The sequence below is a fragment of the Thamnophis elegans genome, unplaced genomic scaffold, assembly GCF_009769535.1.
Source record: "Thamnophis elegans isolate rThaEle1 unplaced genomic scaffold, rThaEle1.pri scaffold_76_arrow_ctg1, whole genome shotgun sequence".
NCBI lineage: Eukaryota > Metazoa > Chordata > Lepidosauria > Squamata > Colubridae > Thamnophis > Thamnophis elegans.
The window spans coordinates 58359-84129 of NW_022473906.1; the positions used below are offsets into that span (position 1 = coordinate 58359).

Sequence of the window (25771 nt, forward strand, 5' to 3'; positions counted from 1 at the left end):
ATCTGTCCGCCCCGTGCCAACTCAATGAAGCGGCAGACGTGATGAGCCGGGGCCTTGAGGCCGTTATGGACTGGATGAGGGTTAACAAGCTTGTGCTCAACCCAGAAAAGACCGAGTGGCTGTTGTGTTTCCCTCCCAAAGATTTGGCTACTATTCCACCACTCAGGCTGGGGGATCAAATTTTATACCCCTCAGAGAGGGTTCGCAACTTGGGAGTCCTCCTGGATCCACAGCTGTCATTTGACCACCACTTGACGGCTGTGACCAGGGGGGCATTCGCCCAGGTTCGCCTGGTGCGCCAGTTGCGACCCTACCTGAATCGGGAGGCTCTCACAACAGTCACTCGGGCCCTTGTGACCTCTAGGCTGGAATACTGCAATGTGCTCTACATGGGGCTGCCCTTGAGGAGCATCCGGCGACTTCAGCTAGTGCAGAATGCAGCCGCGCGAGTGATCGCGGGTGCACCCCGATTCACCCGCATTACACCTATCCTCCGCGAGCTGCGCTGGCTACCTGTTGATCTCCGGATGCGCTTCAAGGTGCTATTAATCACCCATAAAGCCCTACATGGCAGTGGATCTGGATACTTGAGAGACCGCCTTCTGCCAATTACATCCCTGCGACCGATAAGATCCCATAGATTAGGCCTCCTCCGTATTCCATCGGCCAGCCAATGTCGGCTGGCAACTACAAGGAGGAGGGCCTTCTCAGCAGTAGCCCCGACCCTTTGGAACGAGCTCCCCGTGGAGATTCGTACCCTCTCCACCGTCCAAGCCTTCCGCATAGCCTTGAAGAACTGGCTCGCCCGTCAGGCCTGGGGATAGGATAGTTACCCCTCCCGAATGAGGAATGTATGTTGCTTGCTATTTTATTACATGTTTGTCCTAATGTCTGTATTTCCCCTTCCCAGTTTTTGTGTGAGCCGCCCTGAGTCCCCTCAGGGAAAAGGGCGGCCTACAAATTCTAATAAAATTCTAAAAAAAATTCTAAAAATATTGACCCATCATTCATTAAAGTGATGGATTCAGGAAAAAGGAACAGATTGACGAAAGCGTTATGCAACTTTCAAGGAAACTGTGATGCGCAACCCTTGTGGCCACGGATGGCACCACAGCAGCCTTCCCAATGCTGGCACCCTCCAGATGTGCAGTGCACACAGCAGCCTTCCCAATGCTGGCACCCTCCAGATGTGCAGTGCGGCGCCCACAGCAGCCTTCCCAATGCTGGCACCCTCCAGATGTGCAGTGCGTCGCCCACGGCAGCCTTCCCAATGCTGGTGCCCTCCAGATGTGCAGTGCAGCCTTCCCAATGCTGGCACCCTCCAGATGTGCAGTGCAGTGCACCCCCACACTTTCTAACCAGCATAGTTTCCATCATAGTTGCACCCATCGCATTCTTATTTATAAGTTCCCTTGGAAAGGTTGCTCCAAGAATGTTTCCCCAAAGAATGACTTGAGTATATAACAGCTTTAATTGCCCAAAGCAGCAGATTTCTGCACCCCACTTTCTCCTTTGTGGCACTTTTAATCTGGCCTTGCCTGGGAATTTGGGGGGGGGGGGGAGGCCAGCAGGTCCTATGAGACCTCACACAGCTGGAAGGAAGGGGTGGCAAACTTTCCCCGCTCCTTTCATGAAGCCACAATGGTTTCCCCAGCATCTGTTCTCCCCTACCTCTTCCCTGGCGAGGCCTTTCCCTGAGGCCTGGGCCTAAGGGGCTTCCTACCCTCCAGTTCCTTTCAGTGTCTTAGCAAAGCCGCCGCCGCCGCTGGGAAACCCGTCACGCACACGCCTCCCGCTCGGTACATTTCCACACCCCCCACCTCCTCGTGCTTTTTTTCCCCTCCCTCCTCCTCCTCCTCCGCCGCCGCCACCCTCTTCGCGCTCTCCCGCTGGACTTGGCTTTATTTGGTGTTGCCGGGATCTCCCCGGGCTGCAGCACCCACCCACCCACCCCGTCGTTTTTGGGCTTCTTTTTGTTGTGTGTGTGCGTGAGACACCGCTTCCTACCGAGGAAGGGGAAGCGCCTACGGAGTTTCGTGGCTTTTTGGAGAGAGAGAGGAGAAAGACGCGCCGCGGCTCATCCAAGCAGGTAATGCAAGAGCTGCCGGCGGCGGGAAGGGGGCGAAGCAGCTCGAGGCTTTGGGGCAGGGCAGGGCAAGGCCGGGCATAGGGGTGGTGGGTGGGTTGGAAGGATGCGTTTTGGACAGGCAGGGGGGGGGGGGACGCTTGGCAACGAGCGACAACTGTGCAGAGGGGCCTTTCCCGCGTGTGCATGTGCGTGTGCATGTGCGCGCCTCTGCATGGAGTGTTGGAGACCCGGCTCCGCTTGGCCAGGATTGATACAGGAACGGGCACTTCTGCGGTCTAGAAAAGCAATCTGGGTCGGCCTTCCTGCTGCTGCTGCTGCATTGCTTGCCTGCCTGCCTGCCTCTCCCCGCCCATTTGGGGCAGGGGCCTGCAGCAAGAGCGGGGGCCGGGCGGGGTCTGCTGCAGGTGTCTGGGCGGGAGAGGCACATTTTCACCCCCTTTTTCGGCATGGGATTTGCGGGAGGGGGGTGAAAATTCGGTGCGCGGGCTCCGCTACGGCACCAATGCGGCACGGCGCCCGCTGTGTGACATGCTGAACTCGCAGCCTCTTAAATCTACCTGTACTTTCCACCTGGTGGGATGTCATCTCCTTTTTGAGTTGGCGGCATTGCGAGAAGCCCCCCCTATTTAGAGAAAGCAACCCTGGGTGGAAACTGATCGCCCCCCCTCCTTCCCCGGGTCATCAGGGGAAAAAAAGAAAGGGGGCCTAATAATCATTTTGCTTTCATGAACAATTCTTTTTGTTTTTAAATGCTTGTTTCCGGATGAGCTACACCTGTGTCTCTCTATATACATTTTGTATGACAACCTCCTACCTATTCCTGCTTCTGTGATCTCTCTCTTTTTAAGAACGACAACCTAAGACTTTTGGTATGCTATGAATCACTCCAAAAGGGTGCACATTAAATAAATAAAAAAGCCCTTGAGATTCAGAGTCATCAAATCAAGAGGGGATGCTTCCATGGAATTGGTTCCACCACAAAACCGCGGTAGACTAAAGCGCTCGACGAAAGCGCGTACGTGATGTCATCACAGCGCGACGAAAACAGCACGCTGTGAGCGGTAAACTTAAAATTAAAGCGTAAATCTAAACCTAACCCCCCCCAAACCTAACCCTAAACCTAACCCTAAACCTAAACCTAAACCTAACCCTTAACCTAACGCTAAACCTAACGCTAACCCTTAACCTAACCCTAAACCTAACGCTTAACGTAACCCTAAACCTAACCCTTAACCTAACCCTAACCCTAAACCTAACCCTTACCTTTACGTGAATCGGCTTGCTTTAATTTATTTTAATTTTAATTTAATTTATTTTTAATTTTATTTGTCGCGCTGCTGATGACGTCAGGTACGCGCTTTGATCAGGCGCGCTTTAGTGGACCGCGGTTTTGACGGGTCACGCATGGAATTTAGCCTGATGTGGGTTAGCATTAAATGTTTAGAAAATAGCTTATTCCAGAATTAAAAAGCAGCCCGGACCTAGGAGTGTACAGTATATTGAAATGTAAAACTAGGTTAGCAATTTGCAATGACAATTATTCCCAAATAAGGATAAATTAGTTTGCATGTGGACTGTGTGCTGTATTTGAGAGCTAATGTAATAAAACAGTACTGTTCCGTGCTTCAGTCATTTTAATAGAGTATCCAGAATTATTTCAATTTCCAAAGATAAAAAGTGGGATTGTGCCATTATTAAGAAAAGTGCATGGGCGTATCTGTAAAACCACCAGGAGTTACACTTGCCTCAAGAACTGCTTTATCTCTCTTACTAGTATGTAGAACATTTTTTTTTCAATGAAATTATCTGTGTACAGTCCTTTGTGTTCTCTGAGCTTGTCTGTTTGCTTGCAAATAACATCATCATCATCTGCATGGTTTTATTAAAAACTTAATTCTTCTTCTCTGTACAGATAATCCTCGACTTAGAACAGTTCAAAGTCCAAAGTTACAACAGCATTGAAAAATGTGACTTAGAACAGTTTTTCAGTTACGATCTTTGCAGCATCCCCATAATCACGTGATCCAAATTCAGATGCTTGGCAGCTGCTTCGTATTTATGATTGTTGCTGTGTCATAAGGTCATGTGATCCCCTTTTTGTGACCTTCTGACAAGCAAAGTCAATGGGCAAGCCAGTTTCATTTAACACCAGGGTTACACATTTATCAACTGTAGTTATTCACTTAATAACTGTGGCAAGAAAAATCGTAAAATGGGGCAAAATTCACTTAAGAAATATCTCACTTAACAACAGAAATTTTGGGTTCAATTGTGGTCATCTCAATTGCTATGATTAACCAAACACTTTTGGTATATATCGAAACATAGAAAGCTTTTTTTAGTTAAAATTCTGGCCATTGACAGTAGCTTACATAGAATAAGTACTGGTAAGAAATTTTTCTATTATCTTTCAAAATAGTCTTACACATACATTTTTACATTTATCTGAATTCTGAATGGAATAGTACAGTGATCCCCAACCCCCGGTCCGCGGACCGGTGCCGGGCCGCGGAGTACCTGGCACTGGGCCGCGCAGCGGCCGGGGGCCATGCAACGGCCGACTTCACTCATGCAGTGCCGTCGCCGGAGGGGGGGAGCTGCGCGGAAGCACAGGAGCAAGTGAGGCGAGGAGGAAGAATCCCCCGCTACTACACCACCTCCGCCCCCTCCCCGAGTCAGCCGTCCCCTCAGTGAACGCCTCCGCCTCTTTCTCCTTTCTCGCCTCAGTCGGCTCGCCTGGAAGCGAGGCGAGGAGGGGGCGGACCATGCGTTGGAAGCGGAGCCCTTGGAGGCTGCTCTCTTCTTTTTCCCGCCCGGCCTTGGCTTGTGAGAAGGAACGGCGGGAGAGGTAGAGAGAGAGAGAGAGCGAGAACGTCGGGCAGCCGAGGGCGGGGGGGGTCTTTTGAGGGGAGATGGGGGGTGCGCGATTTTGGCGCCAGATTCAGGCCGCCGCTGCCGCTATTGCAGCGCACAGTGGAAAAACGGCGGTCTTGCCCACCCCTTCCCTGCCTCCCGCCCGCTCCAGTTGTGGGTGGGGGCTCGGTGCCTGAAGTCTCTTGCCTCTCTTCCAAAATTTCGCCAACGGGCATCGGTGAAGCGCGCTCTTTCTCTTCCTCACAAAACACATTTCCTTTCCCCCCACGCGTAGTTATTGGCGATATGCACTCTTGGAGGCTGCGCTCCCGGGTCGTGTTTCCTTTTTGCAGCCCATGAGAATGCCTGGTTCTGAGCCTCAAAAAACGAGAGTTCTCTTAAGGCTGCAAAAAAGGAATATACTTTGGTCCTTGAAGCGCTTTTCCTGTTATTTGGACATTATATATATATACGTACGTACGTACGGTATGTATATATGCATGTATGTATATATATGTGTGTGTGTGTGTGTGTATATATATATATATATATATATATATATATATATATATATATATATATATATATATATATATGTCTGTAGTCCATAATATAGTGATGATTTAAAAAAAAATTAGTTGAGCACATGGAATCTTTTTTCTTTTAGTATATTTTGGAGGTGGGGGCCCACTTTGTTATTTAAGATAGTATCTCCTTTTATATATCGTAGTGAAGATACCTAATACTCCCACCCCCTATTTCCCCCACCACAACCTTGTGAGGTGGGGGGGCTTAGATAGAGTGAATGGGCTTAATACTGTATTCTTTTTACATTGCTATCCTCTGGCTTATTTAATTTTGCCCTTGCTCTTTTTATCTTTGACCTTGATTAATTCAGCTGTTTATTCCTTAAAATCTACATACAAAATGGAAGGTGGGATATGATTCAGGTGTTGAATTGGGAAGGTGGATTTAAAAAGTATGTTTGTATTCCCCCATTTTCGCCCCCCCACCCCTGCGCGCGCTCAGCGGGCCACGGTAAAATTATCAAAGGCTGACTGGTCCGCAGCGATAAAAAGGTTGGGGACCACTGGAATAGTAGACATTATGGATATTTGCCATTCATTCTTCTTTGATTCATTCAGTTCTATTAACTATGATACAAATCTCCTAGGGTTGTCAAGAGTCAGGTGGCATACCAATGTCATGAGTGACTGAATGATACACTGGAATACATGCTGTCATTGGATATTAACAACTTTTGTTTCCTTCCAGTAATTGGATTTGTGGCATTAATTAATTGGATTTCAAGCACTTTAGAATATTTGATTAGGCTTATCTTAGCGCATGGCAAAAGAGGTCCTCTGTACTTTATATAACTATTGATAGAGGGAATACTTAAAATGTTACATTTTATTGGCTGCAAAGAGAAAATAAAAGAAAAAAATAAGCATCTGTGCATGATGATTCAAAAAAGCAGCATTAAATGTTATATGGATAATTAGAAGAACAGTTGCCTTGGTAACTTTAAGTCAGTTATTTTTTCAAAATACTCTGGTTGTTGCAGCATCAAAAGATATTATATCCACATGTGAAAAAATCTTCCTTCCCTCCTTCCCTCCTTCCTATGTTATCCAGTATTTGGTATTCTAAAGCAGGGATGTCCAGACTTTAATCTTAAGACTTTTTAACAGGAAGAGACTCCTATCCCATCAAAATTGTGAGATATATTATAAGCCTACCTTACTGTTTCTTGCTATTGTTAAGGAATGATTTAGTTACAAGGAAATACTTTCTCAGTGAGTTGAATAGGCACGTCTTGTGAACTTGAAAAGATCTCATAGACTTTAGGCATTATTTTAAAAATATCCTTGGGTTTCTAGCATTTGATGAAAGTATAAGACAAGGTTAAAAATGCTTATAGGGATTTGCATAATAACTCCTGCATTCAGTTAGTGACCATTGTAAAGACTGGTGATTACTTACCTCGAGTTATGACTGGAACAATTTATTACCATAATTCCAGTCACAATTCCTGTTGTTAAATCAGGATTTACCTATAATATAAATAATATCTAATACATATTACAGCCAAAAAGAATACTTTTGAGGTGTCTCCAGCTTTCACTGCAAATTTGGGGAACCTTCTATCTTTCAGTGAAAACTGATTGTAAACAGTGAAATCACAAGAAAAGGAAATGCAAAAATTGCAAGTAGTGATAATTACCTTATTTACAGTAGTTATTAGCTAAATTGTTGGAAGATCTCACAGACTTTGTTGAATTCTCGAGGTGGTTAACACATGTAGTGTGATTTTAAAAACAGTTTAATCAAGGCAAAAACTTCAATTGTGGAATTTAGTCAAGACTGGATATTTTCTCCTTGTGTTCTACTGCTAAGATGCTAACTGACTTGAAATGTCAATTTAAAAAGAAAAAAGATGTGATTTGGCAACACTTATTCACTTCCTTGTGAAAGGCCATCCGTAGGGATGGTCTCTGGTTTCAGAGGGTTGGGGTGCGGCTGGGTGATTTAGCCCCACCCCTTTTTACATGTGTACAATGCATGCAGTGCACTTTTAAATTTTAATGCAGCGTTACAAAACCCTAGTAAGACCACAGCTGGAATACTGCAACCACTTTTGGTCACTATACTACAAAAAAGATGTTGAGACTTTGGGAAAAGTTCAAAGAAGAGCAACTAAGATGATCAAAGGCCTGGAGACTAAACCATATGAAGAACAGCTGCAGATTTTGGGTCTGGCTAATCTAAAGAAAAGAAGAATTAGGGGTGACATGATAGCAGCATTTCAGTATTTGAGGGGCTGCCACGAAAAAGAGGGGGTCAAATTATTCTCCAAATCACCAGAGGGCAGGACAAGAAATAATGGTTGGAAATTGATCAAAGAGAGAAGCAACCTGAAATTAAGGAGAAACTTTCTAATAGTGAGGACAATTAACCAGTGGAACAGTTTCCCTTCAGAAATCATGGATGTTCCGTCACTGGAGGTTTTTAAGAAGAGACTGGACAGTCACTTGTCTGAGATTGTATAAGTTCTCTTGCTTGGGCTAAACTAGAAGATCTCCAACGTCCCTTCCAGATTCCATTCCATTCTATTCTAGACAAGGTTCTGATTGCCTCATCATGTATGGCATTTTGAAGCCAGTGATTGGCACTACAGATAGCCCTGTGTTTGGAAGAGGTATTCACATCCAGAAAATTAACTAAGTTTGGTCTAGTGGTTAAGGCACCAGGCTAGAAAGAAAGAGACTATGACTTCAAGACCTGCCTTAGCCATGAAAGCTGGCATAGGGACAGAGGTGGGTTCCTACCAGTTCGCACCTATTCGGTAGAACCGGTTCGTCAAATCTACCGAACCGGTTAGAAGAGGTTCCACCAGTGGAGCCGGAAAGCAGGCCACACCTACAGAAGAGGTTCCAAAATTTTTTGAAACCCACCACTGCATAGGGACCTTGGGCCCACAACTCTCTCAACTTGCCCCACAGCATTATTATTGTGGGGAAAATAGGAGGAAGGTGTCTCAAATGTGTTCACCACCTTGAGTTACCTGTAAAAGTAATAAGAGTTGTGTATGTGTGTGTCTCTGTGTGTAAACATATAATTAAATGGTTCTCTAAAATCCACACCTCATACAACAGCTAGTATTATGTGTATCTCTTTATTTTTTTCAGAATGGCAGAGGTGGCCTTGATAGAAAGATTGGAAAAAGCTGTAATTAAGCTTGAATCATTGTTATCAGAATCACATAGAACTTCTGGAGCCATTAATGGAGTCAACGGAGGTATGATTTTATTGTTTCAGAAACATATTTGGTAGGTTGAAAAGTGAACAATTAAATGTCGTGTGGTGGTAACATTTCCCAAAGAAAGCTAAAAGATAATCAATCACTTTCATCATATTTTTAAATTACCTATGAGGAATATTAATGTTTCATTGTAATAATTTTATGGTCTGCAGAAAAGATTTGTAATTCATCTATTAGCCACATTATTGATGTTTTAAATTTCTTTCCATATTTCAACATTAGTGTTTCGATTGCTACAAATAATTTACTATCCAGTAGAACAAAAAAATAGCAGAAAAGATTTGCATTGCAAAAACGAAAATGCCTATTTTTCTACAAGATTATTTTTCAGTTTACTAAATTTTGACAGCACATTAAAAATGTGCTGGGGTCACTAAAAGTAGTTTAAGCATTATTTTTATTCGTTTTTTTTGCATACTGTTTTCCACTGGATTTCTTTTCCGTTGCATTTCTGTAGTGCATCTCAAGAAGCTCATCAGAGCTATATGATAACTTAAGAGAAAAAAAACACAGCTAATGAACTACTGATCCAATGATCCTGATCCTGCAAGTGATAGATTACAATGCAATCAGCTCTTTTAGCTTTACAGTACTGTAATACTTCATTGGACCTGGGTACTTGAGAGACCGCCTGCTGCCGATCACCTCCAATAGACCGATTAGATCCCACAGATTAGGCCTCCTCCGTATTCCATCCGCTGGCCAATGCCGTCTGGCAACCACCCGGAGGAGGGCCTTCTCTGTGGCTGCTCCGGCCCTCTGGAACGAGCTCCCCGTGGAGATTCGAACCCTCACCACCCTCCAGGCCTTCCGCAAAGCCCTTAAAACCTGGCTATTCCGACAGGCCTGGGGCTAATGAGTCTTGTCCCCCCCTCGAATGGTATGGTTGTTGAGTGCTTTTAAACTATGGTATTGTTTTGTCTGTCTTTTTTATTCCTTATTTGTACCCTTCCCCTTTGACTTGAGTTGTGAGCCGCCCTGAGTCCCCTTCGGGGAAAAGGGCGGCATAGAAATTTAATAAATTCCATTCAATTCCATTCAATAACAAATATTCATGCTTTGGTGCCTCGATTTGTGGATCGTAGAAATTCAAAATAAAGCTTTTCATAGTGTCAGCAGTAAAGGGGCTTTCCTCCCATCCCTGAGTTAGGAGAAAAGTATATCAGTAGTAATCAGCTGATTACATCTGCCTTGCCTTCGCCTCAGGGGCAATTAATGTTGTTGCCCGCATACAGTTCAGTGTGGCTTTGCTTCAGGGTAACAGTTGTTAGTTGACTTGTCATTCCTTCTCCTCCAATCTAGTGTCATCTATACAGATGAAAACCAACCAACAGTCGTGTGCTAGGGCAGTATAGAGTGCCCAGGTGTGGTTTTTGTTACTTACGTTTATTAGACTTTCATTGTGGATATTTTCTTGGACTTCATTTTTGCTGAAAATAGAGGCTTCTGCTTCAGGGCCTTATAGCTTCTATACCCAAGACCAATTTGTCACATCTTTTTCTGCTAAGGCTAAGGAAGATAAAAGCAGGACTGTGTAGGGAGAATTCCCTCCACCCACTGCAACTGCAAACTGAAATTCCCTGCTGCTGAGATGGCTATTCCTCTTTATCAAAAGCTGGCAATCGCATAATTTAAAAAGAATATAGATATATATACATACACACACACATACATACACACACACACACAAACACACACACATATAGGGTTCACCGACATGCGCGATAGACATATGCGCGGCGACAAAACCACGACATCAAAACCGCTAATTGATTTTTGACAATAGCGCGATGACAAATGCGCAATGACAAAATCGTGCATATGTACGTTATAACCCTAACCCTATTTTTTTTTTTAGATTTTATTGTGTTTGTCATCGTGATTTTGTTGGCGCGATTTTGACATCATGGTTTTGTCGGCGCGCATATATCTATCGCGCAATTGTCAGGTCACGGCCATATGTGTGTGTGTGTGCTGATAAATAAATAAAGGCACAAATACACACAAATGTAACAAAGGCAACAGTAAAAATATTGGGTTTCTGCCTGGATGGTCTCTTATGACGAGCCGATGGACAGAGAATGGAAGTAGTGAACCTCCTCCCATATTTGGGCATACCAGGGGTTGTGACTTTAAATATACACACACACACACACACACTCTATTCTATTCTATATTCTATACAATTTTCTATTGTTTTATTTCCACATTAAGACTTTCAAAGGTTAGAAGGATAATGGAAGAAGGGACCCTGAAAGATTCATAAAAGGAATCCCACTGCTCGTGATGCTCTGTAGGGCCTCTCTTTTCTCCCATGACTAATTCAGGGCAGCCTCAAAGGTCCACGCTTCACTTGCATTAAGCATCTGGACAATCCTTCCAATTCCATTTCTTGCTAATGCTCAAAGGTCCTAGCCTGATAATAGGACACCTTAAGAAGCAATGGTTCATTTTCCTGATACTTGCTAACACTTGGATGTCCCAGCTTTGCTTTCTCTTCATCTCTGGGATGGGAATCTTCACACTTGAATGCATGTAGAGTTCACTTGAAGGAACTCCTCCTTCGGTCCTTTGCTTCAAGATAGCAGTGCATTTAAGTCACTGCTTCTGATGCTGGACAGGACATCGGCTATGACTCAGGGCATGTTATCCCACTCAGATGCTTCTTCTATGGCCAGCCAGGATGGTCAGTTCAGCTAATTCCAAATAATTCGTGGTGCTAACTGCCAGATTTAGTACTGCATACTCTCTCCATGACTTTGAATGTTACAGCTTATACAGTTGGCTCCTCCCCCCTTCAAATGCCACTCCTTTTAAAGAGCCAATCACTTACTAATTGTCTGCATTTCTTAAAAAAAAAACTCTATATTTGTAGCATGTACAGTAGGTTGAAGGTAGAACTGGAGTCGCTCCTTTCCATTCCAAAGGCAGAAGGGCTTCTAGAACAATTTACTTGGATTCTACCTCTAGACATGGTGATTATTAGAACATGGATACTTCTCCCTTAACATTTTATACATTTACTTTATCAAGTGTTTTCAGTACATAGATATGTTGAAATATGTTGAATTATAGTACAAGAGAGTAGTTTTCAAAGAACTCTTCTGTTTTACCTAGGAAGAAAATTTGGTTTTAAATGCAAACTATTTCTATTCTCCTTTTCAGTCAGATTTGTAGCTACCGGTAGATATTATTGACAGGGGAATCTTTGGAACTAGATGTATGTTAATCAACTAAACTGAACATATTTTATTACTTGCTTTAATTACTTTATTACTTAAAAAGTAGATAGGGTTTAAATATACGGGTTCCAGAAAAGGAACCTTGTATTAGAATATAAAGATTGGAAGCAGCTCATCTTAAATCTATTTTACAAAATTTCATAATCACAGCTTTTGCATGCTATGTGGCAAGTAGTGTTACTCTGTATGAAAAAAAGATGGCCAAAAATCCATGTAAGAATAATCTGGACATTTTATAGCTCTGCTATGTTTGCTTCTGCAACAATTGCGTTTACAAACTGCTTTTTCAGTTGTATGAGATTTTCATGTTTGAATGTGAAATAAAGACCGTGAATGTAAAATTTTGGCCAGTTCTTTCAGTTCAGCATTTTTCCCCGCAGAGCTAGCACCATATGTTGAAGCTTTCGACCGACTCATGAATGAGAGCGTAGCTGAGTTTATAAAGAATAGCAGGATCCTTGATGGTGATATAAAGACTCATGTAAGTATTTATTAGTGGTGGGTTTCAAATTTTTTTAGAACCCCTTCTGTAGGTGTGCCTGCTTTGTGGGAGTGGCTTGCCGGCCATGTGGCTGGGTGGGAGTGGCTTGCCAGCCATGTGACTGGGTAGGAGTGGCTTGCCAGCCATGTGACTGGGTGGGAGTGGCTTGCCAGCCATGTAACTGGGTGGGTGTGGCCAACTTATAAAATGTGGTGAAACTCACTTAACAACACTCTTGCTTAGCAACCAAAATGTTGGCTCAAAAACTCTGGCATTTGAAGCACACAAGTCTTAAAGCTGTCAAGTTACAAGACCCTTGCACCCCTAACCCTTTAGAAAAAAAACCTCAGGGGTGTTCAAACTTGACAGCTTTAAGACTTGTGGACTTCAACTCCCAGAATTCCTCTTCTCACTCTTCATCTTGATGATGTGTGGACAGGCGGGGGGAGGGAGCTGGAACCGGTTCTAAACGGCACTGTAGATTTGTGGAACCTCTTCTATAGAAGAGGTTAGAACTGGCAGGAACCCACCCCTGGTATTTATTTTAATTATGAAGGTTTAATTTTCACAAAAAAGTGGGTCTTCTAGAAAGCCCAGTACTTGCTGAAATTTCAAGGGGTGAAGTAATAGCGGTCAAACCAAATCCAAACAGGAGTTCAATTCAGAACTTCCATATTTTAGCCAAAAACCGAGTTAAAGGTATAGAAAGTCAAATCCACCTTTCCCAATAGACAACTATAATTTACTTAATGTAAATATCCAACAAAAGCTTGCCAGAGAAAAGTGATTCAATTATAAAGGTTTTTGAAGGAATATAAATGGAAAGACCATTTACAATATAATACATTTTCAGACTTAAATTCAGTTTAACCAAACTCATATTTATTCCAAATACTCAGTTCTAGATCACTTGAAAACCTTTAGGAAAGTTTTTTGATATTCATGAATGAGAGCATAGCTGAATCAATGCCAACCCCAATTATACAAAAAATACTACCAATAATAATTATTACTATCAAAATACCAGTTAGTATCGAGTCTGATTTTGTAACATAACTAGACATGCTATCATATAATAGTGCAGTGACATTAGGAATTGTTCTGCATAGTGTATTTATATCATTATTTTTCTTTAGCTCTGCAACACATTTTCTGGAAGTTTATTAACTAAAGATGCATTGTAAAATAGAGACCCTGGTGTCTCTCAGTTAACTTGATCCAGCATCTGTGCTTTACCTTAGAAAGTCAAAGAAGGAATTCTTTTCTTCTACATATCTTATAGGCCACATGTCCCATGTATTATATGTTCAGCTGCTGCTGCTTTCATATCAGGAGTTGAAAAGAAAGTTGTATTAGGTTTCAGAAAACACCTGTTGTTCAGAAAACTGTCAGATACCTCACTAACTGGAGGAAACATTATATTATTTCATGGAATAAGCTTAGAGTATTTTTAAACATAATCTTATGCATAATTATGAGGGAGAAACCCAGTGAATTGAATTGAACTTTTAAAGTTAAACATTTGTAAGGTCTCACTAATGTGGTATCTATGTCCAACTTTGTGAATTTAATTTACTCAATGTGATCCGTTTACTTATACTGGGTTCTCAGTTGAATTAGGAATTTAAGTGATATTGATATTTAATAGGTACAATATATTTTGGCTGTTTATTTATCTGTAGTTTTTTTAATTTCTGTCTAGAAATCGTAAATGTTAACAGCTAAATTGAAAACTTCAAGCATAGGAGAGCAAGACATAAAAGTGTTTTAATTAAAATAACTTTAATTTATTAAAGCCTATACTGAAAAGAAAACCAACTTTTTTGAATCAAAAATCATACTAATTCACATGGAACCTTTTTGGGGCCAAAAGAATTGACAGGGTTGGTGTCCACCCACCCACACGTATATTTTAAAAGGATTTTTTTATTCTTAAATGGTTCCCTCCTCCTTATAAATAAAATAAAATACATAAATAAATCCTTGAATAATAGTTTTTTAAATTTTTTATTTAACTTGTTGAATTCAGCCATTGTGGAAACGTTGAGTTCTGGCTTGGCACAGGCTATGAAAAACGACACCCTATGTTGCATATAGCACATACCAGCAAGTTTATTTCAGCCACAAATCCCTCAACAAAGTTAGTCCCTCAAAATTGGGCTATGGAGGAATTTTGGATTTTCTTTAAGAGGTGAAATGGGTGCCAACCATCTCACCTTTTAAAAATTTGCAAGATACCCTTAAAAACCAAGGTTACTTGGGGTTCTGTCCATGTCTGTTTTTGAAGCACAGTACAGCTTTCATTATGCATGCAAAATCTATTGCAGTTGTTGGATCACCAAAAGTTTATTTCTTAATTTCCTTGTCAGACAAAACCATAAGGATGTAATACTTCTTTTATTCAATATCTTGTTTCTAATCCGACCTCAAACCTGTAATAAATAAATTTGAATTTTGATCTTTCCCCCACTTATTCAGCCCTCTTAAAAGGTTTTATGGACCATGCAAAAAGCGTGACCCGTCAAAACCGCGTTCCACAAAAGTGCGGTCGACGAAATCGCGTATGTGACGTCATCACAACGCGACGAAAAAGATCGAAAAATTGAAATAAAAATTAAATTACAGCAAGCCGATTCACATAAAGGTAAGGGTTAGGGTTAGGGTTAGGGTTAGGGTTAGGTTAAGGGTTAGGGTTAGGGTTAGGTTTAGAGCGTTAGCGTTACGTTTAGCGTTAGGTTAAGGGTTAGCGTTAGGTTTTTCGTTAGGTTAAGGGTTAGGTTTAGGGTTAGGTTTAGGGTTAGGTTAAGGGTTAGGTTTAGGGTTAGGTTTTGGGGGGTTAGGGTAAGGTTTTCGCTTTATTTTTACATTTTTCGATCTTTTTCGTCGCACTGTGATGACGTCACATACGCGCTTTCGTCCACCGCGATTTTGTCCGCGGTTTTGTGGTACAACCGCAAAAAGCAGCCAAGGTCCCCATAAGCTTGTACCTCACCTTATATACAGTATTTGAAAAGAAAAAAACCCAGAATGGATGACTCTTTTTTAATTATATTTGGGGATAGCAAAAATATCATTCTCAATTACTTGATTAGTAGGTAGGTGTTCTGAAATATCACAATTCAATTAATGATTTTGGGAGTTAGATTTGTAATAAGTGCTACAAAGCTTAAAGCATAACTCATTACACCTGGCTTAGGTGAATAACCTGTAGCCATTAGCTCAATATATAGCTTCCAAAAGGTCAGGGCTTCATTCTGAACCACTTCTTGAACTGGTGATTTGATAGATGTGTGGGTAACGAGCACCGGTATCAAGTTTGGCTAAAGGAGGAATGATAGCCACAGTTGTCAAGGGAACGTTTGCAATAATAGGTGTGAGTGAAACAAGTGACAATTTCTCAGTTGGACGTTCTCATGTGTTAAAACAAATACAAGGTTGGCTATTGTAGTACAGGTGGTCTTCAACTTCACAATAGTTCATTTAGTGATAGTTCAAAGTTACAATGGCACTGAAAAAAGTGACTTATGACGATTTTTCACACCTATGACTGTTGCAGCATCCTCATGGTCACGTGATTTACATTTGGATGCTTGACAACTGATTGATAGTTATGCAGTGTCGCGGGGGCCATGTGATCCTCTTTCGCGACCTTCTAATCATCCCTTTGGAACTATCTCCCCGTGGAGATTCGTACCCTCACCACCGTCCAGACCTTCCGCACAGCCCTCAAGATCTGGCTATCCCGTCAGGCCTGGGGATAAGATCCTAATCCGCCCCGTCCGAATGCTGAATGAATGTTGTGTTTTACTGTTTTATTTTATTTTATTCACACTTTATGTTTCTCTTGCACTACCTCCCACGAGTTGTAAGCCGCCCTGAGTCCCCTCAGGGAAAAGGGCGGCCTATAAATGCCAAATAAAACTCTAAACTCTCTAAAACTCTGACAACCAAAGTCAAAGGAGAAGCCAGATTCATTTAACAACTGTGCGACTAACTTAACAAGTTAGTTGTGTATGAAGATACTCCATCATCTAAGTCATGGGTGCTTTTTCAGGAGGCAACTGGACTTACTTGTTTTTTTCTTTGAAGACGTTTTGCTTCTCATCCAAGAAGCTTCTTCATCTCTCAAGTCTGAAGAAGCTTCTTGGATGAGAAGCAAAACGTCTGATGAAAAACCGGAAAGTCCAGTTGCCTCTTGAAAAAAACACCTTTGGGTTAACAAGTTGGGTAACCCAAGTATGGTAGACGCATCATCGCGCCTACCATTCCTGTTCTACTGTACCCATTTATTTGTACCCATTTCATTCATACTCATGTTTATTTTTATAGCAATAGGAATAGCAGTTAGACTTATATACCGCTTCATAGGACTTTCAGCCCTCTCTAAGCAGTTTACAGAGTCAGCATATCGCCCCCAACAACAATCCGGGTCCTCATTTTACCCACCTCGGAAGGATGGAAGGCTGAGTCAACCCTGAGCCGGTGAGATTTGAACAGACGAACTGCAAAACTGCAGTCAGCTGAAGTAGCCTGCAGTGCTGCATTTACCCACTGCGCCACCTCGGCTCCTCGGTATTACAGTTATACCTATTACCTTGTAAACGATTGACAAATCAAATAAATAAATAAATAGTTCACTTAAAAAATGCGGCAAAAAAAATTGTAAAATAGGGCAAAACTCACTTAACATAAATTTTGGACTCAGTTGTGGATGTAAATTGAGGACTACTTGTATAATAGATCTGACCTTAGTATTAGAGACAACGAGAAGCCATAGCTTCTGAAAAGGAGCGAGCCGCAGGGCTCTATGTGCTGCTGGCACAGGACTCATACCTTATGTTATCATGGGTTGTTTAACAAAGGTTAGGTAGAATAGGCAGAGCCCAAACCAACAAACTGGGTTAGGGTTTAGCATGGTATACGAAGAAGTCATCTATGAAGCTAGCCATCATCTCGTACCCCCAAGCCATGGAGCTGCAATAGAGCCGAGGTGGCGCAGTGGTTAGCATGCAGTACTTCAGGCCACTTCAGCTGACTGTTATCTGCAGTTCAGCGGTTCTAATCTCACCGGCTCAAGGTTGACTCAGCCTTCCATCCTTCTGAGGTGGGTGAAATGAGGACCCAGACTGTGGGGGCGATATGCTGATTCTGTAAACCGCGTAGAGAGGGCTGAAAGCCCTATGAAGCGGTATATAAGTCTAACTGCTATTGCTATTGCTAATGGAGACGGCTGTCCCGCCACTGTTGAGTAATGAAAAATTCAGCCATTCTGTTCAGCTCAGAAAACCAGGAAGCTGAGCAGGTGTACACATGGGTGGGCATCATATTGCCTTTCCTCTCGGGCAACAACATATCTTGGTTCTGTTTTGTTTTGCTTTATCCCATCCCTCTGACCCTTTTTAGAGAAATGCAAGTCAGTCTAGAGTTGGATGAATGGGCACGCTCAGTATACTATCGTTCTAATCAAGAACAATTCTGTCTTGTCTGGGTTTAGTTTCAGTTGATTACCCTTCATTCAGGGAATCAGGATATATGCTGGTTCAGTCTCCCCTGACATAGATTTGCCTGGTGTTTTTCTAAAGCCACTGCAGAGCCATTTATACAGAGGTCCATTGAAACGATTTACACTTCGAGCTTTTTTTTCACAGTGCCATTGTGATACAATTGTTCATGTTTATTTTGGAATGAAGTTTTTCTATGGCTCCCTTTGAATGTGCTAGTCAACAGTTTGAATTGATACTGAATGATATGAAGGTTGAAGTGATGATGGCATACAAAAAGATAATAGAGGAAAACAAATTACAAATAAATTACACAGGATGTGCAAAATAGTTTCCTTTGGTTGCCCTGTACATAATTTGTTGGAAGAATCTAAGATCTAATATTGTGAGACAGAAAATACATTTCTCTAATCCTTGATATACAATTTATAATTTATGAAATTATAAACATGATACTTTTCCCTTTTCTTGCTTTCTCTCAAATTAAAAATTGACAACATTTTAAACTTAAATGTTATTGACTCTCTTAAATGAGATTGAAAAAAAGAAAAACATCTGTTGGTTTTACCTAGTGATGTCTCTTTTTTTCTGTAAGCTATATATATTTACATCATTGCAAACAGTGGTGGGTTTCAAAAATTGTTCGAACCTACTCTGTGGGTGTGGCCTCCTTTGTGGGAGTGGCTTGCCGCCCATGTGACCGGATGGGAGTGGCTTGCCATCCATGTGACCGGGTATGAAGATGCCGACGACACTTGTCAGAACCACCTTAAATTACCTCACACACAGCACTGGCATGCATAAGAATATGATGTCAACTTCTTTTTTAAAAGGCATCTTTGGTTTGCATTAAAACAACTTCAACACACACAATGTTCTGATTGCACCACAAACGCAGTAGTCATCCTTACCTTTCACAGAGGCACTGAGTTTTATAAATATGAGCATGATAGCGTAGAATAATCATATCCAAGGACCAGTGGTGGGTTTAAAAAAATTTTGGAACCTCTTCTGTAGGTGTGGCCTGCTTTCCGGGTCCACTGGTGGAACCTCTTCTAACCGGTTCGGTAGATTTGACGAACCAATTCTACCGAATAGGTGCGAACTGGTAGGAACCCACCTCTGATTGCAAATAAAACAATAAAAATTGTGCTCATATATACAACTAGCCCTCAACTTGCAAGAGTTTAGTGACTGTTCAAAGTTACAAGAGCAACTGAAAAATGTGACTTATGACCGTTTTTCACATTTACGACCATTGCAGCATCCCCAGATTCATGTGAAAAAAATTCAGATGATTGGCAACGGGTTCCTATTTATGTTCATTGCTGTGTCCCAAAGTCATTTGGCGACATTCTGCCAAGGAAAGTCAATGGGGAAGCCAGATTCACAGTTTATTAACTTATCAATTGCAGTGATTCACTTAACAATTGTGGCAAGAAAGGTCATAAAATGGGGCAAAACTCACTTAACAAATGTCTCACTTAACAACATAAATTTTGGGCTGAATTGTGGTTGTACATTGAGGACTACCTGTATTAATCTTACTCACAAATTGCAGCACAAGGAAGGGAGATCACTGGTGAAAAGAAAATGGATGAAAGCAGAAATGGTTTCCGCCAGGAATGTATAGAAAATGGATGAACTTGATGAATGGATGGAAGGTCAAATGTTACCTTTACTTCTATATTACGAAGTGTGCTGCTCTGCTAGCAGATTTTAGAAACTACACTATAGCTTGGTTAGAGTACATGGGTTTGGATAAATAGGATTTGTGGAGCAAAGAGATTTGGATAGCTTAATCTAAGGGATTGTAACAGTCTCAGGTAGAGAAAGTCCTCTTAAAAGTGTTTGTTTTTAATTCTTTCAGTTCATAGCTTATTCCCTCGCTTATTCCTTTTTCACAGGCTGAAATGGTTCATGCTGCTTTCCAAGCTCAAAGGGCATTTCTTTGGTTGACCTCACGTTATCAAGAACCGCAGCAGGTAAGAAATATTGTGGTCACCTGAAATGTTCAAAGTTTTGTTGGTTGGTTTTTAAAAATGGGGGGAGTTGGCATGTTGTAAAGCAAAACAAAACCAGGCTCTTTAGCTTCATTTTATTTATTTATTTTTAAATCTGGGTTCCTGTCCTTATTTAAAAAATAAAAATGATTAGCTCCTGGAGCCCAGTGCTTTAGTTGGATGTATGCGCAGAACAAAAGATCATAGCATGGAGAATGGCAGATGAATTTCTGTAGGAGGATATAGGAGTCCCATAAATAAAGTTACTGTTAAGACTTTCCCAATCTTGGTTAAATATCTGGAAATATCTCAAAATTTCTTTTGATTCTCTAAGTAATAGTTCTGATAAAGTTGCGAGGCAAGAAACCTTTATTAAACGACAACTTAATTGCATATAAAAATTCACACACACACACACACCCCACACACCAGGGGTGGGTTTCAACCGGTTCGCGGCGGTCCCTGCGAACCGGTTGGTTGGCGAATCCGGAAGTAAGTAACTTCCGGGAACGGCGAAGGGCGCACCCGCCCGCCCGCGCTCCTTACCCGGTTTTGACGAGTTCTGCGCTTCCACGCATGCACAGGACGCATACAGCGCCTGCGCGATCCTCCAGGAGCAGCTGGAGCATCACACAGACGCTAGTACGCATGCGTGCACCGCACGCGTGCACGAGGACGCCGGCGGCCCCGTTCCAACCAAACCGGTTGGAACGGGGCGAGAAACCCACCCCTGCCACACACATACAATTACTGATCCATACTTTGCAAGATAATTGCTATGTAATTTTTTTTGGGGGGGGGGTTGACTGCATATTGTGCAAACCTTATTGAGATTTGCAAACCATAATTATTATGGTTTGGTTTGGTTTTTAGTTCGATCTAGTGGTTAAGGCACCAGCCTAGAAACCAGGAGACTGAGTTCTAGTCCCATTTTAGGCATGAAAGCCAGCTGGATGATTTTGGGCTAATCACTCTCACAGCAAAATACTTCACAGGGGTGTTGTGGAGAGAATAGAAGGAAGGAGTGTGTGGGTGTTCACTGCTTTGGGTTATTTATTAAAATAATAAAAGCAGGATATAAATAAATATGTAACATCCAGTTATATCATATTTAACAAATTATGATTAGCAAAGCATATTTTCATAAAATGGCCGAATGAGATATGACTGACATCTGCTTTGACTAAAACAAACCATGATTTAGTATGATGTCACAAGTTAATTATAATCGGGACTGTCTTAAATTATTTAAACAAATTTAGCATTCCTTATACTGAGATACCGTATATACTCGAGTATAGGCCGACCCGAATATAAGCCGAGGCACCTAATTTTACCACAAAAAACTGGAAAAGTTATTGACTCGAGTATAAGCCTAGGTTGGGAAATGCAGCAGCTACCGGTAAATTTCAAAAATAAAAATAGATACCAATAATGTTTTTGAATATTTATTTCAAAGAAAAACAGTAAACTAGCGGTGTATTCAATGAAATACTTCACTCACCTCATGATGCTGATGTCCCGCTGTGATGATGATGTCCCATGCAGCCGCGGGAGCGATGTCCCGCCTCCTATGACACACAGCACAGTGATTCCTATCATTGGATCACTGTACCAGAGGAGGTGGGACATCGCTATGTGGCTGCTTGCCATAACAAGGAGGAGGTGGGACATCGTTGCAGAGCGGCAGGAGGGGGAGGAAGGGGAATCGTAAGACAGCCCTGCATTACATTAGAACGTGAGGAGGGGGGATGGTGCGGTGTGCGCTGCGCGGCAAACTGACACAGAGGGAGAGGAAACTCACAGGGGCACCGGGCCATTCACGAGTGTCACCCAGCGGCATGGCCCCGCCCCTTTTTCTCCTCCATTTCGGGCAAATTTTTCACTGACTCGAGTATAAGCCGAGGCGGCTTTTTTCAGCCCAAAAAGTGGGCTGAAAAACTAGGCTTATACTTGAGTATATACAGTATATGGCATCTAATCTGATGTTGGAGAAAACCATGCTATGTACAAAGTGAGTGTAACTTTTTTTCTTACAAAACGCAAGGTAGCGGATTGATTCCAATATGGGACTTAAATAATTTACCCACCTTTATTACAATTTAATTCCTTTTCATTCAAGTAGGGAAAAGGGAGGAGAAAAAGTCAGTTCTTTAAAATAATTACTATTGTGCTACGGAAATAATAATCCAAGTACAGCAATGGAAGCAATAAAAGTCCAAAAGGGGAAAAAAAACAGAGCACCTGACAGCGTTCCAAGTATCATGTAGAATTAAATCAGAGTCCAAGGCAAAACGATCCTTAAAGTTCCAATTTAATAAAGCAGACATCTTAGCACATTGCTGTGGATTCCCAATTCTGGAAATTACATCAGAATTCCACCCAGTTAAAAGTTCATGATCTTGTCCCCACACCCACAATCCATCACATGGTCCAATCTTCTTCTTCTACACTGGCATCTCCACCAAGCTGCTTCCGGTCAGGTGTAAAAGTGCGGAGACAAAAGATGACCTTGGCTTCTAGTAAAGGATGACAACAATACATTGCACAATCCTACTCCTGTCTATTTCCCCCTCCCATCAACTATCGGTTTACTAATGAAACAGCATAATGAAATAAGAGAAAGGGTGGCAGGCCAAAAATCCGAACAAGAATATAATTGCAGGCCTGACAGCATCTATGAAACTCTTCAAAGATTGTCCTTCTCTCCTAAAAACCCACTAATCTTTTCTAAGACATTGACAGATTTAATGAAAGTAAATTGAGGCTAATTTTAATTAAATTTTCAGTAAAGGTCGTCCACGACTTACGACCACAATTGGCCCAAAATGTCTGTAGTTAAGTGAGACATTTGTTAAGTGAGATTTTCCCATTTTATGACCTTTCTAGCCACAGCTGTTATGTGAATCATTGCAATTGTTAAGTTAGTAACATGGTTGTTAAATTAATCTGGCTTTCCATTGACTTTGCTTATGAGAAGGTCACAAAAGGTGATCACATGACCCCTGGACACTGCAAATGTCATAAATATGCGTCAATTGCCAAGCACCCAAATTTTGATCAGATCACCAAGGCGATGCTGCAGTGGTTATAAATATGAAAAATGGTCATAAGCCAGAGACTTAACAACATGTATGAACTTCCAAGCTATAATACAATATTCTTAATTTCACATGCTGGCAAAATGCTGTCAAGAGCCAAGGTGGCGCAGTGGTTAAATGCAGCACTGCAGGCTACTGCTAAATCAGCAGGTCAGCGGTTCAAATCTCACCGGCTCAGGGTTGACTCAGCCTTCCATCCTTCCGAGGTGGGTAAAATGAGGACCCAGATTGTTGGGGGCAATATGCTGACTCTCTGTAAACCGCTTAGAGAGGCCTGAAAGGCCTATGAAGCGGTATATAAGTCTACTGCTATTGCTATTGCTATTGCTATTAAAATAATGTTTAGGATCATCCAACACAGATTAAAATCTGGAAAAGAGATGGCACATTCAAACAATTTGGTATTCTCCAGAATTTTGCACGCACACACCCCCACAATTCCTGGTAGCCCCCAAGTTAGCTATTAGTAATTTAGAACCTCTAGCAATGTTGATTAATATATAGGATGTGGTGAGTCCTCTAAGTAAAAGAAAAACTTTTTTTTTGCTGTCATGATAAGATGAAATATATTGAAGTGTAAAATTAACACAGCTGTATGTGTGTATGTAAAGCACAGCTGTCATGCAAAATAAATATTCTGTAACAAGGTTCGTCTGTTTCAGTAGCATTTTCTACTACAAGTGATATAATAGTTTCGTCTTGTTGAAAGCAATAAATATGTGTTGTAGGTTTCCAAATAGTGCATTACAGCATGAAGAAAACTCGATAGGAACAAAAGAGAAAATGCTTCGTTAATGTGACATCATCTGTTTTTTGTTTATACTTTAAGCTAAAGTAACAAACTTAAACAAAACCCAGACAGGTAGGAGAAGCATTAATTTTCATCAGAATTCCCAGGGAATAGAAAAGCATGTTAAGATGACAGCAACCTTTAAAAATGCAAGCAGTTGTGTCATTGAGCTTTGCAGACAGTTTTTAAACTGGTAGATTGGTGATCATGTCTTCACGGCTTTGCAAATATTCAGAAACAGTGTGTGTGTGTGTGTGTGTGTGGTGGGGGGTTATTGCACAATTTATCCTAAAGTAATAACAGAAAACAAAACCATTAGCATTCTGAAGCATTTAGAATTCTTTAGTTCAAATGTAGTATCCCATGCCCAAAAGTCACAAAGAAATGTTTGTTGATTGTGATTTTTCTGAGATATGTTTCTGCTAGCAAGGCTTACATTTTATTCCATCTTAAAGCGCCTGTCATTTCCCTGCATCTGCAAAAATAGCAAGAGCCAAGAAGATAATTCCAGCTGGCATGTCAATCCTGTAACAACTACAATAAATTACTTAGCAGAGTGAATGCTTTGTTCCTTTTTATGGTTATGTTCTATATTTGTATGTGAAGTGGAAATGGTCACATGAGAAAACCATCATCTGATACTACAGTTTACGTTGTACTAGCTGGCGAGTAGCTACTGCCTGCAAAATTACTCTTCGGAAAGCTGCGATTTAAACTTTTCTACTTATTTGGAATTTGTTTCGAATGCTCCAAGCAATAGGTTAAAAACAACTGTAAATGATCGTTTAAGTAAACAAGAAGTGGGAAGTTATTTTTAAAACATTTTGGAACTGGAATAAAATAAAACTAAAGTTATTATTATGTATAAAGAATTCCCACTAAAATACAGTTTCCCTCACTGTATGTGGTTTCTGTTTATGTGATTCTCTGTTATGCAATTGATCATTTCCATTCAAGAAATCACTTTATGCAGAGAAAACAGTGCTATTATGTGATTTATGCCAGTATATTCCATTTGTTATTAAGAACCAATGTGATGTACTGTTTAAGGCATCAGGCTAGAAACCAGGAGACAATGAGTTCTACTCCCATCTTAGGCACAAAACCAGCTGATCTTGAGCCAGTCACTGTCTCTCAACCTCATGACAGAACCAATGGCAAACTGAGGAAAGATTCTGAAATCTAGTCAAGAAAATAACTTCAGGGACTAATCCAGGCAGTCAAAACTGACTTGAAGGCACAAAATAAAAAAGTTCATTTGCACCAACGATCTAGAAACATATCAAGACTTCTTCCCACCAAAACTGCTTGTATTTTCCTAGCGAAACCCCTTTCTATCCTCCCTTATGCATTTATAATTAGGTTGTGCTGTTGTTCTAGTGGTGCATGTTCAATTCCATAGCAATAGCACTTTGACCAGTGGTGGGATTCAGCCAGTTCGCACCCATTCGGGAGAACCGGTTGTTAACTTTCAGAGAACCGGTTGTTGGAAGAAATCTCCTTTTGGTTTTTTCCATTTTTGCAGGGCTAATCCTGTAAGGAAGGCAGGAAGGGAACATTCTGGTGTTGTTTCTGGCCTAATCTTTATTGCCCTGCTTACAGAAACTGCCTCTCTGGTTAACCCTTATTACCATTGTAACAACTAAGGCGAAGCATCCATCGACCTGAGTGACTTTGAGTTGGCTACGCCCACACGGTCACATGACCACTGGTCCACGCCTACCCAGCTGGTCATTAGGGCAGAGAACCGGTTGTTAAATTATTTGAATCCCACCACTGACTTAGATTTATATACCGCTTCACAGTGCTGTACAACTTTCTTAAGCGGTTTACAGAATCAGCATATTGCCCCCCCCACAATCTGGGTCCTCATTTTGCCAACCTC

At 41.6% G+C, this 25771-nt stretch overlaps 1 protein-coding gene across 1 annotated transcript in view; it reads left to right on the plus strand.

Annotated features, from left to right (window-relative positions):
* Positions 1 to 1858: 1858 nt before the first annotated feature.
* Positions 1859 to 25771, plus strand: part of LOC116523639 (adenylyl cyclase-associated protein 2-like) — a 45771-nt gene continuing 21858 nt past the window's right edge. The window contains exons 1-4 of the mRNA XM_032238765.1: positions 1859 to 2089; positions 8635 to 8744; positions 12391 to 12491; positions 19900 to 19977. Coding sequence (XP_032094656.1) covers positions 8636 to 8744; positions 12391 to 12491; positions 19900 to 19977 — 288 coding nt within the window. The 5' untranslated portion in view covers positions 1859 to 2089; position 8635. The remainder of the gene's footprint in view (positions 2090 to 8634; positions 8745 to 12390; positions 12492 to 19899; positions 19978 to 25771) is intronic.